Source organism: Coffea eugenioides, chromosome 7 (assembly GCF_003713205.1).
Source record: "Coffea eugenioides isolate CCC68of chromosome 7, Ceug_1.0, whole genome shotgun sequence".
Lineage (NCBI taxonomy): Eukaryota > Viridiplantae > Streptophyta > Magnoliopsida > Gentianales > Rubiaceae > Coffea > Coffea eugenioides.
In genome coordinates, this window is record NC_040041.1 from 13,605,758 (window position 1) to 13,621,962 (window position 16,205).

Genomic DNA, 16,205 nt, shown 5'->3' on the forward strand with positions numbered 1-16,205 from the left:
CTTACATCACTTGGAGCAACTGCTCCTACATCAATGTTGGCTAACTGAAGCAGCCAGCTAGGAAAGGAAAATCTCCAATCTATATCAACAACTAAGTTTAAGGCAAATCTTGCCAAAGAATGGGCCACTACATTGCCATTTTCACTTTCTAACAAAAGAGAAAGAGCAATTCCGAAACTCTTTCCTCAGTTGCAGGATGTCAAATAACACAGCTAAAGTCCCGAGGATCCTCCACCCTTTCCAATTTGATCTTCTCAACCACACACCTGAAGTGCATGTTGACAACCTCCTCCGAAACAGTCATAGAAAAAATACCTGTGTAACAGCTTTGAAACCAAAACCCAGCTCCTTCTCCATGAAGCGTTTCACTTGTTATTTCTCAGCTTAGTGATGGAAGAATGGAGCAGCAGGAGAGCATCTTTTTCAAATGAAAACCAGGAATCTGAACAAAACATATACATGCATCTTTGACCCTTGAAAAGTGTCTGCCCAAATTCCACGATATAATCGTGGGTACTGTTAGTCTTTGTTTATACATAAATTTCCCCTCATTCACACATTGAAGCAGAACAGAAAAAAGGACTACCCAAGGCTGAGGAGCCAATAAACTGGCAGATAAAAAATTTCAGCATACAAAAGAACCGATCACTTCCTAATATTCAACAAAAATAAAGCCTTTTCACTTTCTATATCAGAATTTTCTTGATATGTGCTGGTGGAAATGGAATAAAGAAGTGCATGTATTTAAATAATCATCTTGATTACAACAAAAAACACCTTATGGGATCTTCTTGTACCTGATCTCTCATAGTCCCCCAAACACCTTATGTGTGGTTGTTAGATCTTCTTAACGGTGGATCCAAACGGTTAATGAAAGGAATCTAGGAGAAAAGGGAAGGAGCAAAATTAAGATCTTTGAGTTTGTGAAATTTGGGTTCTTCGAGAAGAACACCTAGCCTGGTGAGATGGTGCCTATAAGAGAGAAAAGGCACCTACCAAGAGGGACTCGTGCATTCTAGATGAGATTATTTTATATGCAGGTGACCACTTAATCACAAAAATAACCCACCACAAAATAACATTCGCATTTAGTACCGTGTGGTTCACCAGATCAAAGCCTTTAAAAACCTTAAGCCAACCCCAAATAAAACAAAAGGTAAAATAGAAAACATAGACAGTGAAATCAAAGAACCCACCACACTTGAAACACCCACCTCCTCCGTAACCTCCATTGTAGGTGAAATCATTGCTATTTCTCCGTTGTATGTGAGATATAGCAATTTATGGGTCGGGTAGGCCTGGTGACCCGGACAATGGAAGGAAGCTGACGATGCTCCCAGCAACGAATCCTCAGCAGAAATCTCATCACATCAGATTGCTCAAAAAAAAATTCAAGATTTACTAAAGAACAACTTTGACAATTTAAAGAAATCAGTTTATTAAACAACAACCTTGAAAGTTTAACTAAAAAATTATGTTCATTAAACAATAACTTCAACAACTTAAAGAAATATAAGTTCATTTAACAACTTCAAGAATTAAAAAAAATATGTTTAACTATAAAATTATGTTCTTTTTTTTTTCTTCAAATGTAATAGATTATATAAAATCTCATAGAAACAAGGATAATGATTTCCAGTACCAAACCTCCCAAAACAGATTACACAGAAATGAAGGAGTTGAGATAATTCATATCTCAAGAATTTAAAGGAGAGTTGAGAAATGAAGGAGAGTTGGGATCTTTTAAAAAAAAAACTTTCCATTAGCTTAAGAATTTTAAAAAAATATTTGAAATTAAACAAAAACTTTCCATTCCAGAATTTTTATGAACCTTCTTACTCCTCGGTCTGCAGCATGTTCAACCAAAACATATTCCTGGCGAAAACTCTCGGCGAAGAGTATTCTTCATCTCCTGAAGTTGTTTCTGGTGGTTGAAGAATACCCACCAAAGCCATTTATTATTTCTTGGCCTCCTCAAAGTGGTGGTCCCCTTTGTTTAGAATTTGTGGCCAGAAAGCAATCTCATGAACACAATATCACGTGGATAACTCTTGCACAAGAGAACGTGATAAGCTTAGAATTAAAGCTGCAACATTGTCTTCAACCCCCCACCAAAACACTAGGAAGATGCAAATTGAGATGAAGGCAACAAAAAAAAAATTTTGTGGTTATCCCGGAATAACTTTCCATCCACCGGCATTCTGACACACTAAATAAATAGAACACAAGAAAAATATATTGGATAGTTCTACTGCTTTTATATATAAACAAATAGAACTGACCTACAGCTTCAATAGAAGAATGAATGCAATGGTCAACGACAAAACAACTCCTGCTTTGACCTTCCACATAGCATTCGATATGTGCGCCATGTCTGTGACCTTCAACCGGGCAACATCCATACTCACACGCTCGATGTCTGTCTCTGCACCTCGGTAGCCGTTGGTGCTCTTAGGGGACATGAGGTTAGCCGTCGAACTCTCGCCTTCATTTCCTAAGATAGATTGCTTGTTTGAGTTTTTAATAGCTGTTGCATAGACATCGCACCACCCTCTAAATCCGAGACATTTTTGCTGGCAAAAATTAAAGAACAAGTTAATGATATGTGGGGATCGGAGTTAATCATATACTACAAACCAGGAACTGAAGTTGAATAAATAGTTTACCGATTCCTTTGGGCAAGCATAGTAATATCTCCCTAGATTTTTTTCCGACTTCTCAACAATCTTGATGTCACAAACCCTTCCACATGAACACAATCGTTGGGGCCATTCAACTGCATAGCCATGGCGAAGGTGAGAAGAAGCTGAAGACATGCTGTTTACTATGTCAGCTATCGAAATGGCTACTTGAAATACTTTAGATGGCCTTTTATTTGGCTACAAAAACTTGAATTCGTGTCTTTTGATTTTTCTACCACGCGCGTCAATTTCATTTCATGAAAATTTTGAATTTGGTATTCAAAATTGTAATCAGTTAGTGGCGCGTAGAAAATAAAACACGCGGGAGTTAAAAATAAAACAGGAGGAGTAGAAAATAAAATCATGTTGGTTAGTCAGTGGGCCCACCAAGAAAGACCCAATGCTTCCTATCACAGTGAAATTTTGAATTTGGTGTTCAAAATTGTAAACATAAAGTGACGTGTAGAAAATAAAACAAGCGGGAGTAGAAAATAAAATCACGTCGGTTAGTCAGTGGGCCCACCAAGAAAAATCCAATGTTTCCTATCACAGTATAGCCTAGCGATTAACTTTTCCAGAAAGAAGCTGAATAGCTATTTCGGTCTGCTAAACATGTTTCATTAACGCCTGCAATTGTGTATGATCCTGTTCCATTCCATTCACTCCAAGGACTCTGCATCGTGTGAGATTGACTATGATCAATTTTTTGGCTACTGCTTCCATCTCTGTCAACTCTATTTAACATTCTTGAGTGACTTAGGAATGGATGCTGAACTCCTTGAAAATCACCAGATGAGAATGCACCGAACTGGAATCTTGAGTCACCCATAGTCCTTGATCCTGGATTGCTATAATGAATTGCTTGGCTTCCAGAAATACCACATGCATCGTAACTAAGCAAGTTACGAGGACATGTCCTTTTGTTGTGGCCATCACGCAACCTGTGATCATACCAATAAAATTAATGAAAGTACAACAAATGCAATGATAATCCATTTTATGATTTTCAGTTACTGCAAATGTATAATCTAATTTATTATTTACGATAACTAACCCACAGTTTCCACACTTAGCAGCTTTGTTTTTATTGGTATGAACCCGGTCACCTTTAGCTCTTGTCCTCTCGGGGTCCTTCACACAATATTGGCTTAAGCGTGATTCTTTTGGATCCACAGCTAACCTTCCATTAGTGCCACAATCAAATCCACGCTCCACCCAAGCTCTTCTCCAATTATTAGTCTCCTTTATAATAATATCTCGTACACGAGCAAATCCATCATCCATATGGGATGCAAAGAAACACATTTCCTTGCAAATTGATGTCAAAGTTCCAAATCTTGCAGTTTGAACCAACTCAGCATATATCTCCTGCCTCCCTTCAAGAACTTCATTATCTGCCTCCTCCCTGGCCTCGCATGTCCATCTTTTTAAAATGCAGGATTTTGGTATTGATTGCATGTTTTCCATCAGCATTACACGGAACATGTGTGCGCATGGTAACCCTTTCCATTCCATTTTCTTGCACGAGCACTTTAATGATAGGGTCCTTCGATTGAGCTCTACGGTCCATGTTCTGTCATCGGCATACTTTTTGAGAAAAAATATGCAGCCATTCCAAGTTTCTTTCCGTTCATAACAATCATATAGACCTTGTCTGTTAAGGTGCTTCTTTACCCGAAAGAAAACATTTCGAGTATACACTTCGGATGCATGCTTCTCCAACTTTTGTAATTCAGTTGCCAAAACCACTAGTGTATCTTCTGTCTCATGAACTGTCTTGGCCCCAGTGTGTCTCAAGTGAGTAAGAGCCAAATCATGGATTATGACTGACTCATAAAATCGCATGTTCTTCTTCAAATATTGTTTAAAAAAAGCATTCATTTGTTTGCACCTTTGAGTGCTTCGCATTCCAGCAAAAAAAGTATCACGAAGCAACGATTCAGTCCACAGCAACCTCATTTCGAAAATCTTTTCCACCCATTTATTTTGGCGGAGTCCACATTTACCCACAACAGCAAACCACTCTTCTCCAAGTCACAAATGGGGTACGCCTTTTTCATCATCCTACCGAACATTGACTTGAATACATTTGATTTGGCTTTAGCGTCTGCATTTTTCATCAAATGCCAAGTGCATAATCTATGTCGAGCATCTGGGAACACATGATTTATTGCCTTCCTCATTGCTTTGTCCTCATTTGTTATCACGGCCTTTGGCTTTCGTCCTCCCATAGCTTTGGTTAATGTGTGAAGGAGCCACTCATATTCTTCAACACTCTCACCCGATACCAAGGCTGTACCGAACACAACAGTATTATAATGATTGTTCACTCCAGAAAATACAACAAGTGGCTTATGGTACTCGTTGACATTATAAGTCGAATCAAATATTAGAACATCACCAAAACATTTATAATCCAATTGGGACTCATAATCTGCCCAAAAAAGGGTCTTCAACCTTGATTCTTCGTCCACATCATATTCAAAGATGAATGATTTGTCACTGGCCTTCCTCCCATTGAAATATGCAATTGCATTTTTGCATCCCCAGCCTCAATCAAGACTCTCCTTTCTTCATCGACACGGTTATATAGGTCTTTTAGCACAAATCCAACATTACCATATCCACCACACTGCATTGCAAAAAATTTCATAACTTGACTTGTTTTCACCCCTGCCATTTTCATTGTTCATACTTGAGCATAATCGGCATCTGTTATGTGTCGATGAGACCATAGATATGGAATGCTTGACTTGGAAGCCATTTTGTGATTGTGTTCTTTCACGAAATTCGTCACCACATATTTTTCAAATGCTTTATCATATTTGATGCGTAGACATGCAAGACATCCTGTCCTTGTCTCTGGCTTGGGCTGCCTAATCCTCTATGCTAGATTGTAATATCTCTCGTGCCTTTTTCCTTCCCTAGAACATGCGAATTTTCTATACCGTATAGTTCCATCTTGGCTAATTTTAACATCTGCCTTCTTAATGCCAAAACCAGTGAGCTTGCCATACAAATTGTAGAACTCATATGCATCTTCCTCACTGTCAAATACCATATTCATCACTTCTTCATCCATATCATCAACAGGAAAATCTTTTTCTATTTTTTCCAAGGAAATGAATTCTTCTTCACTTGAGCTAAATGACTCACAATTCTCGTCCTCTTCATTCAAATTTATTATTGCATTTTTTCCTTTCTCCCGATCTATCTGCGACTATCAATCAACACAATATAATTATCTACAATTAATTTATCCAAAATTTACTACGAATATCTAATTTTATATTATCTTTGCTGAAATTTTATGCTCTTATGTCATTTTACAAAATTAAATTAATCTAAATTAATCTAATTTTGCATATACATATATAATTTATTTTTTATAATCCATATAATTGTACTACTAGTACATAATTTTCTATTATCTAGTTTGAAATTTCTTCTAAAATATTTAAATTATCTACTCTTATGTCAATTTATTTATTTTTTCTAACTTCTTTTCAGTTATGTATCTAACTTTACATTTTCTTCATTATGTTTATTGTTCACTCAATTAATGTGCACTAATTACCTTTTCTATGATGACAATATTTTTCACAATGTCATATTATTTTTGCCTACAAATCAGGCCGGTTCTCAATTTTCAATTGAACCAAGCAATATCAGTCAATAACTTTCGGTATGGACCAATATAACGACAAACTTTACTTACAATTCTATTCTAATTCTTCAATTACAACATGTACAGAATTATATTTAATCTTCAAAATTTGTATTCTAGCAAAATTCACTAATGATCCCAACATTTCACTTAATCCTTAGTGGGTCAATAATCAATTCGAGCAATCCAACTACAATATTCCATGAGGTTTTCCACATAAACCAGTACATTTGTGCCTAATTTTATTAAATATTTTAATTGCATTTAGCATTTTCTTATCCAACCCATACAAGTATTCATTAAATAATCGTGTTCAATTCATCGAATATTTACCTTATACAATATTTTGCCACTACAAATCAGTTTCTTTCTTTCTACTTTCTACAACTACACAATGAATCTAAAAATAATATTTCTTATTTTTTCTATGCTCACAATTCTACCACTCTATTGTTCATAATTTAGAAAACAATATTAACAAATATTTTAAATTGCTCTTACCCATTTTATGTCATATACTAAACTAATTACATCATATTTTATGATTATTGGTTCATGAAGAGAGTTCCTATTCATATACAAAAGTACAACATATATTCAAACAACAATACTGCATAAGCAAATTTATTCCACATTTCAATTTTTTCCCTCAATTACAAAAAGAATATTTCAAAACTATATCCACTAATTAATCATTGTTACAAAACATATTACCTTATCCACGTACCAGCTGCTTCTTCACCTCTATCTACTTGCGTTTTTTTCCTCCTGGCCTCTCCACTATTCACAAGACTTTTGCTCAGTTGTTTGCTCTCTTTACAATTATTTCATACGGATCCATCCGGCTTGATTTATTACCTTAGCCATTAATTTCCACCTACATTGGTTGGTAAAAGTAATTGTACAGATTAATGTTCCTCATTCTTTCTCTCGGCAAATAAATGCTTTATACCTCGTATGATGCTAGCCAATTTTCACGTCACATTATTGTTCCTCGGACTAGTGAAATAACCAACGAAACAAGTCTTCTTCTTCCGGTCCTTCACATGGTTCATTCCACTGACAAACTATCTTGTCTTTTCAGTGTGGAACCCACTATCACTTTCAATTTCGGTTGCCTTTGCCAGACCAAAAACAACCTTCAATTTTGCTTGTGCTAACGTGTCTTGTCCTCCTCTCATCCGTACCTCTTTACACCATTTTTCCATTGCATTGGTACAAACCACTATACCAATCCTTAGAATTTTCGCTCTAAACAGCAAACCGAGTTCTGCAATGAATTCACACATATCCATATTCAGAGCTGCATAAATCCCCAAAAGTACGATTTGCTTCATGCCACAGTCCCTTATGATTCTGAAAAATCCTGCCATATATCTCATGTTTGCCATTTTTTGATGGTACACTTGACTCAACATCGCACACTTATATTTCTCCAAAACGTAGCTTAGTGAGCCCTACCAAGTGTTATATACTATAGGGCTATAGTTTAGGAGGTATATGTAATGTATTTATACGTATATAAAAATTCAATGTAGCAATGTCACGTGTATGCAACATTCAATATTTGAATAAAAACTAGGTGGGGAGTACCGTGCATCGAGCGGGTTTTTGGTGCTTGTGATTAAAGAAAATTTTTCATTGAACAAATAATAATACATTCTAAAAAGAAACAGTCATCAAATATAACAAATTTAATAATAGTACATTCTAATTGTAACACACACTTGTATATTTTGTTTTATCAATACTTATACAATTTTACTATTTCCAAAAGACCCCTATAGATGTCAGTTGAAAATCATCCAAAATGATATATAAATGATTTCAGACAAAAGGAATACCTTCCAACGACTAGTTATAGCAACGTATTAATTGCACAACGTGTTAATTACACAACATGTTAATATGTCTTTATGTTAATTGCACAACAAAAGCCACACTTCAATTAAATATGCCTATAACATCATTTCAATAATTATACCAACATATAAGTTTATATGAGTTGTATTCAATGCAAAAAGGGTTGCAAAATAATTCCATATTCCAGAAATATTCAGTTGTCTTCATAAATCAAAACTTTAAATATATCAAAATGATAGCATTTTGGTAAATATACCTCTTGGGTTTGTTTGGATTGAAGATAATTTGAAATATTTATTTGCGATAATTACTGTAAAAATTTTTGTGGTATGATATATATGAGATAAAAATATGGTTGAAAATTATGTGTATGATGCAAGCAAAACAAAATTAAATTTTTTTTTTTGAAAACCTCTTAATCCAAACAGACCCACTTATTTAACCTCTTTCTCTTTTAAGTGTGGGATCCGCTTGTCCCAACTTGACAAGGACCGGTTAGCCCCCACATGTTTGCAGTTTGCACCCACCTGGATTGACTTAAGAATTTGAACATTTATGATTTACCTTGTTAGAAAAATATGGACCGTGGACCTTGAGGTGCGAGTTGTAACTTAATAGCGCTGCCGGTAATTACTGACGAGTCACGTCCGTCCGTGCCTTTGAGGACCACAAAAAGGCACGTGCTCAGAGCGCAGGAGTCAGGCCACTCCCATCCACCTACCCCAAGTGTGCGCCATCACACAAAAGACACGTATCATATATTCTGTAGAAAATTGAGGTCGATGTTCAGAATTGCGACGGCATCAACCTCTTGATCGTTGGTACCATCAAAACATTTAAGTCTAGATGTCTCAACACTTAATTATTATTGTCACTTAATTACCATCAAAACATTTAAGTCTAGGATGTCTTAACACTTAATTATTATTGTCACTTAATTATGATTTCCAACGAAATTCCTGGCTCTTCTTTTTTTAGATTATGTTAAAATAAATTATATAAATATTATTATTATGATAAAAAAATTCAAAATTGGGATGCATTTACCAAAAAAAGAGCGTTCAAGTGCTAAAGTATTTTTAGATTCGTTTAAGGGTGCGGTGTTTTTTATTAAAAAAAAAAACTTTTGAGTATTAAAAGTACTTTTAAAACTTTTGATGAATATCATCTTATAAAATTAGAAGCAAAACTTTTGATGCTAAAAGCACCTTTAGTAAAAAATTCAAATTTGATACTTTTAAAATATCTTTTGTATTTTAAAAATAAAATATTAAATTTAATTATTTTATCCTATATTATGAACTAAATAAAGAGATAAATATATTTAAAAAATTTTAAATTATACATTATTTAATGTAATAAATATTTATTGAACTATGTATTTAAACAATATACTTAAAATCACTCAAACATTTGATAAGCACTTTTTATTAAGGGATAATTTGAGAAACCTCTCATGAAGTTTTGACTATTCACTAGCCTCCCTTTAAATTTTAAAAATTACACTAACCTCCTTTGAGGTTAATTATTTTATAACATTCAGACCCAATTGCTAATGAAAAAGTAATATTAGAAGAGAAAAAATAATATGATTCTATCATTGCCCCTCATCTATGACATTATTTAATTAATTTAATATCAATCTACATATTAAAGAAAAATACTAAAATTTGTTATTTATCATTAAAGATCAAATCATATATAATATCAAAAATAGTATATTATATTATATTTTTCACTTAATACAAGATTCAAATTACTCTTTTCAGTTACATATCCATTGTCAAATATGATTAACAATAAATAATAAAAAAATTTACACCAAAATATTAAAGAGAAACAAACATTAACATCATAAATATTCTTGTCAATATATTTAGGTTAGTTGTTGAGAATTTTATGGTATTAAAGTTCATTTTTTGTAATATTTTGAATACATAATTTTTGGATTATTTGTTAAAGATAAACAAAATTCAATTTATTATAACTTACAAATAAAAAATTGCATAATCATCCAAAAAATGAGTAAGAGAGAATGTTGGAGAAAAGGAAAAGAGAAAAAAAAAGACTTCTGTTTCTTTTTTTTTTAAATTCTTAAGTTTCATTTATTTGATATATTAATTATGTATCAAGTGAAAATTAATATAATTTTTTTGCAATTACTAAGGGAAGTAAGTGATATTTTTAAAACTTTTGGGTGTCAGCTGATATTAGGAGAAACCTCAAAGGAGGCTTTGACTGATATTATCCCAATGGAAATTGATCATCGACCCTCCATGAGGGAACCATCCATCATTCATCTTCATCAAGCAGTCCTTCTTTCCCTTTGCTCTAATCAACGTATCATTGAACGTCTCCACTCATTCATCATCATCAGAAGCATTCAACTCAGCATTCAACTCTACCAGTCATCCTTTCCAAAAACCATTTTTTTTCCTTCCTCTTAAAAGTTTTCTTTCGAAAAGTGCCCATTAAGACTTCAGTCAAGAGAAATATATGTATATAGAAAAGGGACAAAGCAGAACAAAAGAAACGGGGAACACAGGAGGAGTTGAGACCACCGGAGTTGCTGCCGTGGAAGCCGCTGGAATGCCACCACCACCACCACAATATACCTGAGAAGCACGGTGAAATCCCTTATTTCCTTTTCGTTTTGCTTTTTACAGCTTTAAATTGAATTAGGTACTTGAATTTTCTTTCTGACTTGAAGTAACCTCATGGGACATAGAATTCTTCTATTTTTTTTTATTTTGTAATTTATTTTTCTCCTTTCTTTGTTATGTACTATTTTTTTTTATTGTTATGGAATGTGATTGAGTAAGTCAAGAGCGCATTATCTATGATTTTTCTAAAAGAAGCTTTGGAATTAAACATCTCCTTATTTTATTTGACTTTTATGTGTGTAGATTTTTTTTATGTTAATTAAATGCATGTTAGTTGTGCAGCTAAAATTAGCTCATTTTGACATTGAGATTAGAAGAGTGAAACTAATCTCACTACTGATTTTACTGGATGTAGGGAGGTGTTTGAGGGAAAAATCCTGATCTTCCTCCATCACAAATGTAATTCTCGAATTCATTTCTTAGACTTCGAAAGACCTGCAATTGTCTAGTCAAAAGGTTTAATTTGCATTTCAAAAAGAGATAATTGGACAAACCTCCCCTGAGGTTTGCCTTAATATCACTTAGCTCTCTCGTGGTTTCAAAAATCTCTCCTATACCTCCCCTTGATTGACATATTTTGTAGCATTATCAACTCTTGTGCGTTTAAATATTCATAAAAGATGAGAGATAACGATTTTCTTCCATTTGTACCCATTTGTTGTCCTTTTTATATATATTAGAGCAGCATTTAAGACCAAAATAAACCTAATGGGGAAAACACAAATTGCGAGTGAAGTAAGTGCAATAAAGAGAAGTTGCAGCATATAAGTAGTTTTACAAGTTTGCAATGACTAGTACTCCAACTCTAAGATTATAAAGGCAGCAAGACAACAAAATAAGAAATACAAGTTAACGCACAATGAGCAATTCCAAATAGAGGAAATTAGTAGAAGATATTGTAACAAATCGTAACAAGTTCTAACATTCAAAGGGGCTCTTATAATTCACCAACATCATTTAATATAAAGAATTTATATTATGGTTACAACAGGAAAGCGACAACCAAGATTTCAGAGAATGAAAGAAATCCAAATGAGCTATATTTGCCTCTAATGTCTGTTTGATGTGTTAGGTAATAGTAATGTCAGAAATTCTCTGTCTTTTATTGCTACAAGGAAAAAAAAGTTGTTATTATAATTAGTTTTGTTAATTGTGTCTTGATTTTTTTACTCTCCAAATTCGTTTTCTTCTGTGCAAATTTTAATTAATCAATTAGGGGTTTCTAATAGAGTAATGTGGTCAGTTTACCACCCATGATGGAGACATCTTGTCTAGTCAATCTGATAGGGGAGGTAAGAGAGATTTTTAAAACTACAGAGATGTTAAGTGACATTTAGGTGAACCTCAGAGGAGGTTTGTGAAATTATCCCATTCTAAAAACGAAAATTACTTTTTTCATAGGTGACTCAGTACACTTAAATTCAATACTAAGTGGAAATTTCAAATTTCTTTTAAAAAACCCTTTTTCTAGACTTTTACTCGGCCGGACCTTTACCGAGTCGGATATTAGTTCCTTTTCTTTACCTACCTTTTCTTTTTCTATACTTTTATTTTTGAAAAAGTCCACAAAAAAATCATTTTCAAATTAGGTTATTAGATTTATTTTTATTTTCATGTTTAGTTAAAAAATGGGGTGCAACATTAACCTATTCTTAATTCCGTCCTTGTATATACTATATGTTCATTTGAACCAAAATAAAAATTGCACTTGATTCATGTACCATATTTACTAAATGTACCATATTCAAATGTACCCTATTCTACAAGATTGCAAGATGATCCTATGACATTATTTTCAGCATTAAAGTAGTGTGAATTAGTTCTGATCTAATCGAATCTTGTAGGCTGTTTTTTTTTTTGGGGATCTATGAGCTTTTTTCCCCAGCTAATCTGTTCAACACTAATTTTGATTGGTTTTGGGTGTGACAAAGGCTTGATGGAATTGGATGCATGCATCTCTTCTTCTAAAAACAAAAATTCATATATAACCAATTAGAATAATGGCCTCTAGTGCATGAACCACTAAAACTTAAAAGCATAAATAGGAGTGGTAATATACATTTGCATCCAAAGAAGGAAAGAACGGAAGATGGGGAGCTGGAAACGAACTTGTTGGTATGGAGAGGTTTTTCCTTTCACAGCCATGGTTACAATGGAGTGCATCAATGTTGGTATGAACACCATCTTCAAAGCGGCCACAGTGAAGGGTCTGAACTATCACGTTTTCATGCTTTATTCCTATGGGATAGCAGCTCTTCTTCTCCTCCCTCTTTGCTACTTCTTCCACAGGTAATCTACAATCCTAAATCACAAGCCTTCATAATTCTCCTCTCCCTGTAATAATCAAACTAGCAAGTAGTAACTTATCCATTCTTTTCTTATTTCTTAATGTTAACAGGAATTCTCGGCTTCCTCCATTTACCTTTGGCCTCCTTGCTAGATTTTTCTCCCTCGGGCTTCTTGGGTCTGTGTGTTTGTGTCTATATATCAGGGTTCATATCAGAAAGCATTACACACACATAAAGCATTGTGTGTGTGTAATGCTTTCTGATATGAACCCTAGTAATTTGTTTAAATGTTTGTTCTAAAGGAGCTTATCAGACTTTTGTTTTGAAATGTAATTTTAGCTTTGTAGCTCAATATCTTGGAAATACAGGAATCGAGTATAGTACACCAACATTGGCTTCTGCCATGAGCAATATTGCACCGGCTTCCACATTTGTCCTGGCCGTCCTCTTCAGGTCCTATTTTGCTTTTCTTTCTAAAGTGATTAGCCATTTTCGCTACTCTTCATGCTTGTTTTGGAGCAAGCGAGATGTAATAATGGATTTTCGACACTAAAGTCATAAATGATTGTTCCATCATGAGTTTTTCTAATCATTGTTAATTCAACTAATTTGCTATCTAAATGTAAATACTAAAAATTATTTCCCCACTTTTATTTGCTTTCAATGGTTGCCTTTGTTTTTTCAAAATAATGAGGGAATACTTGGGCCAATTGATATTTCTTGTCATGATCAGGATGGAAAAGCTAGAAATGAAGAGCTTGAGTAGCCAAGTTAAGATAATAGGGTGTGCAATAACGATTGCAGGAGCCCTTGTGGTGGTTCTGTACAAAGGCCCAGTGCTACTAAGGAGCCCTGCATCTTCAGCTTCTGTTTTTGCACAGGCAGCACTAGTTACACTCACCACTGGCACCAAACAGTCAAATTGGGTCAAAGGGGGTGCCATCCTCGCTGCTGAATATGTAGTAGCCTCCCTTTGGTATATTTATCAGGTAACATGTTAAAAGCCAAAATTGTCCTTTTCAATTTTAAAATTTATTAAATTTGTCCTACTATTGCACCCCCTTGAATTTCGATAGAATCTTTTTTTTTCTCTTCACATTGCCCCGTTATATTCTTGAAGCCTTTGCTATTATGTCCTCCCACTATTTGCACCCCCTTGAATTTCGATAGAATTTTTTTTTTCTCTTCACATTGCCCTGTTATATTCTTGAAGCCTTTGCTATTATCTCCCACTTTTCGAAAAAATAAGAATTTCGACACGAAATAAGAATTACATGAGAATGAAAGCATAATATTCATTTGGAACTCTCATTTTTTTGTACCAGATTGCTCTATCGTAAAGAAAAGACTTATGGTGCAGTTGTTTCTGATATTGTTAATTGTCTTAAAACTCTTTACAATTTTGTAAAATTGATGCAATTATCATGCTGGCTGGCTATTGTTTTTTCATAGAGCAACTTGTTTTATTAAAAAAATTATAGCCTTTGTGTAGTGCAATTAGAGCATTCACCTACTAATCTTGGGGTCTTGAGTCCACCACTTTCAGGCCAAGGCTATTGGGGAGTACCCAGCAGAACTGGTTGTGGTCTTCTTCTACAACTTATCATGTATGATCATAGCAGCACCCATTTGTTTAATCGAGGTACCAATTTCAAGTGCTTGGAATATATTCAAACTGGATGTGCAGTTGTACGCGGTTTTGTATGCGGTGAGCACATAAACCTAATTTTTTTTGAGTTACTGCTAGAATTTCAAAATAGAAATCTATCTCCCAGGCTACTTATATCTGCTACTTACTGCTCATACAGCTAGTTGGAATGGAAATCATATCGAATCGATGCACTGAAATTTTTTCTTTTTTCTTTTTGGCTTAGGGAGTATTGGGGACAGGCTTCGTTATTCTTGTTCATACTTGGTGCTTACATGTAAAAGGACCTGTATATGTAGCTTCATTTAGGCCATTATCAATTGCCATTGCTGCAATTCTGGGCTTCATTTTTCTTGGCGATAATCTCTACCTCGGAAGGTACATCTCACATGATCATGATTTTAGATTTTGGTGCTGTCGTGCAACTTTTGTACTTTGTTTTTTTCAAACACGTTTAGATATACACTCCTATCAATATTTGTCTAATTTTCAATTGTGAGAACGGCAAATGTATAGAAATATGCATCAACCATTTAGAAATATACAGAACCCCAACCCACCTTCCTCAATCCCTTTGAAATTCAACTTTTACACAAATATCATGAATTTAACGGTGATAGTCTATACACTTTCAGTGTATATAAGATTTACTCATATATATATGTACACTTCCTTCTTATATATAGAAGAGCATTTATATCAGATGTTTTGCTAATTTGCAGCGTGATCGGATCATTGATCATATCGTTTGGGTTTTATGTTCTAATATGGGCAAAAGCACAAGAAGCTAGTGGAGACAAATCACAAAGTGGTACTATTTTTAGGGAATCTTCCAGCAGAAATGCTCCATTGCTAGACGAATATGATGATTCAACAGATGAAGGACATGCGACTACCACTGCTTGAATAATCAAACACATTTATTTTTTGAACTAGTGATATACTCCCACCTTTTACCTTGTTCAGCGATTTCTTGGGATAAAATTTTTTTTTTTCTTGAGATGTTGGATACTTGTTTAGATAGCATTTGTGCATCTTCCACGACATATTGAAGCTGTTCTATGGATACAAGTTGTATGTTCTCCACAAAAGTATTCCATGGCAAAATAATCTTTTGGCTTTGTATGGTCTCACACTTCTAGTTGGATCATTTTTTGTTTGGTGACTCCTTTCACGGGCATGATATATGGTTAAGATTCCCTAGTCTGGGTATTTCTAAGTAGGAATAACTTGAGAAATGAAATGTCAGGAAGGTTTGTGATGGTGTCATTCAGCATTCCTGAAGTTTTTTTTTTTTAAAAAAAAAAAAATCACTTGTTCCCCTTATTTTCAAATTTTTTGTAACATTGTAACCCAATTTAAAATGTATTATTAAAGTACTCATTTAAGGAGAGA

General features: G+C 34.2%; 1 protein-coding gene across 5 annotated transcripts; it reads left to right on the forward strand.

Moving 5' to 3' along the window:
• Positions 1 to 10,503: 10,503 nt before the first annotated feature.
• LOC113777735 (WAT1-related protein At5g40240-like) lies at positions 10,504 to 15,976 on the forward strand. Of its 5 annotated transcripts, none has more exons than XM_027322919.1 (9): positions 10,504 to 10,838; positions 11,230 to 11,273; positions 12,920 to 13,163; positions 13,273 to 13,338; positions 13,502 to 13,615; positions 13,896 to 14,151; positions 14,709 to 14,870; positions 15,037 to 15,188; positions 15,533 to 15,976. In XM_027322919.1, exons 3-9 carry the CDS (start codon positions 12,964 to 12,966, stop codon positions 15,714 to 15,716), a joined length of 1,134 nt encoding a protein of 377 aa, XP_027178720.1. In that variant the 5' UTR covers positions 10,504 to 10,838; positions 11,230 to 11,273; positions 12,920 to 12,963; the 3' UTR covers positions 15,717 to 15,976. The 5 variants fall into 5 exon arrangements, with proteins under 5 accessions (XP_027178720.1, XP_027178721.1, XP_027178719.1 ...); XM_027322920.1 differs by having other exon boundaries at positions 12,948 to 13,163; XM_027322918.1 differs by lacking the exon at positions 11,230 to 11,273.
• Positions 15,977 to 16,205: the final 229 nt, after the last annotated feature.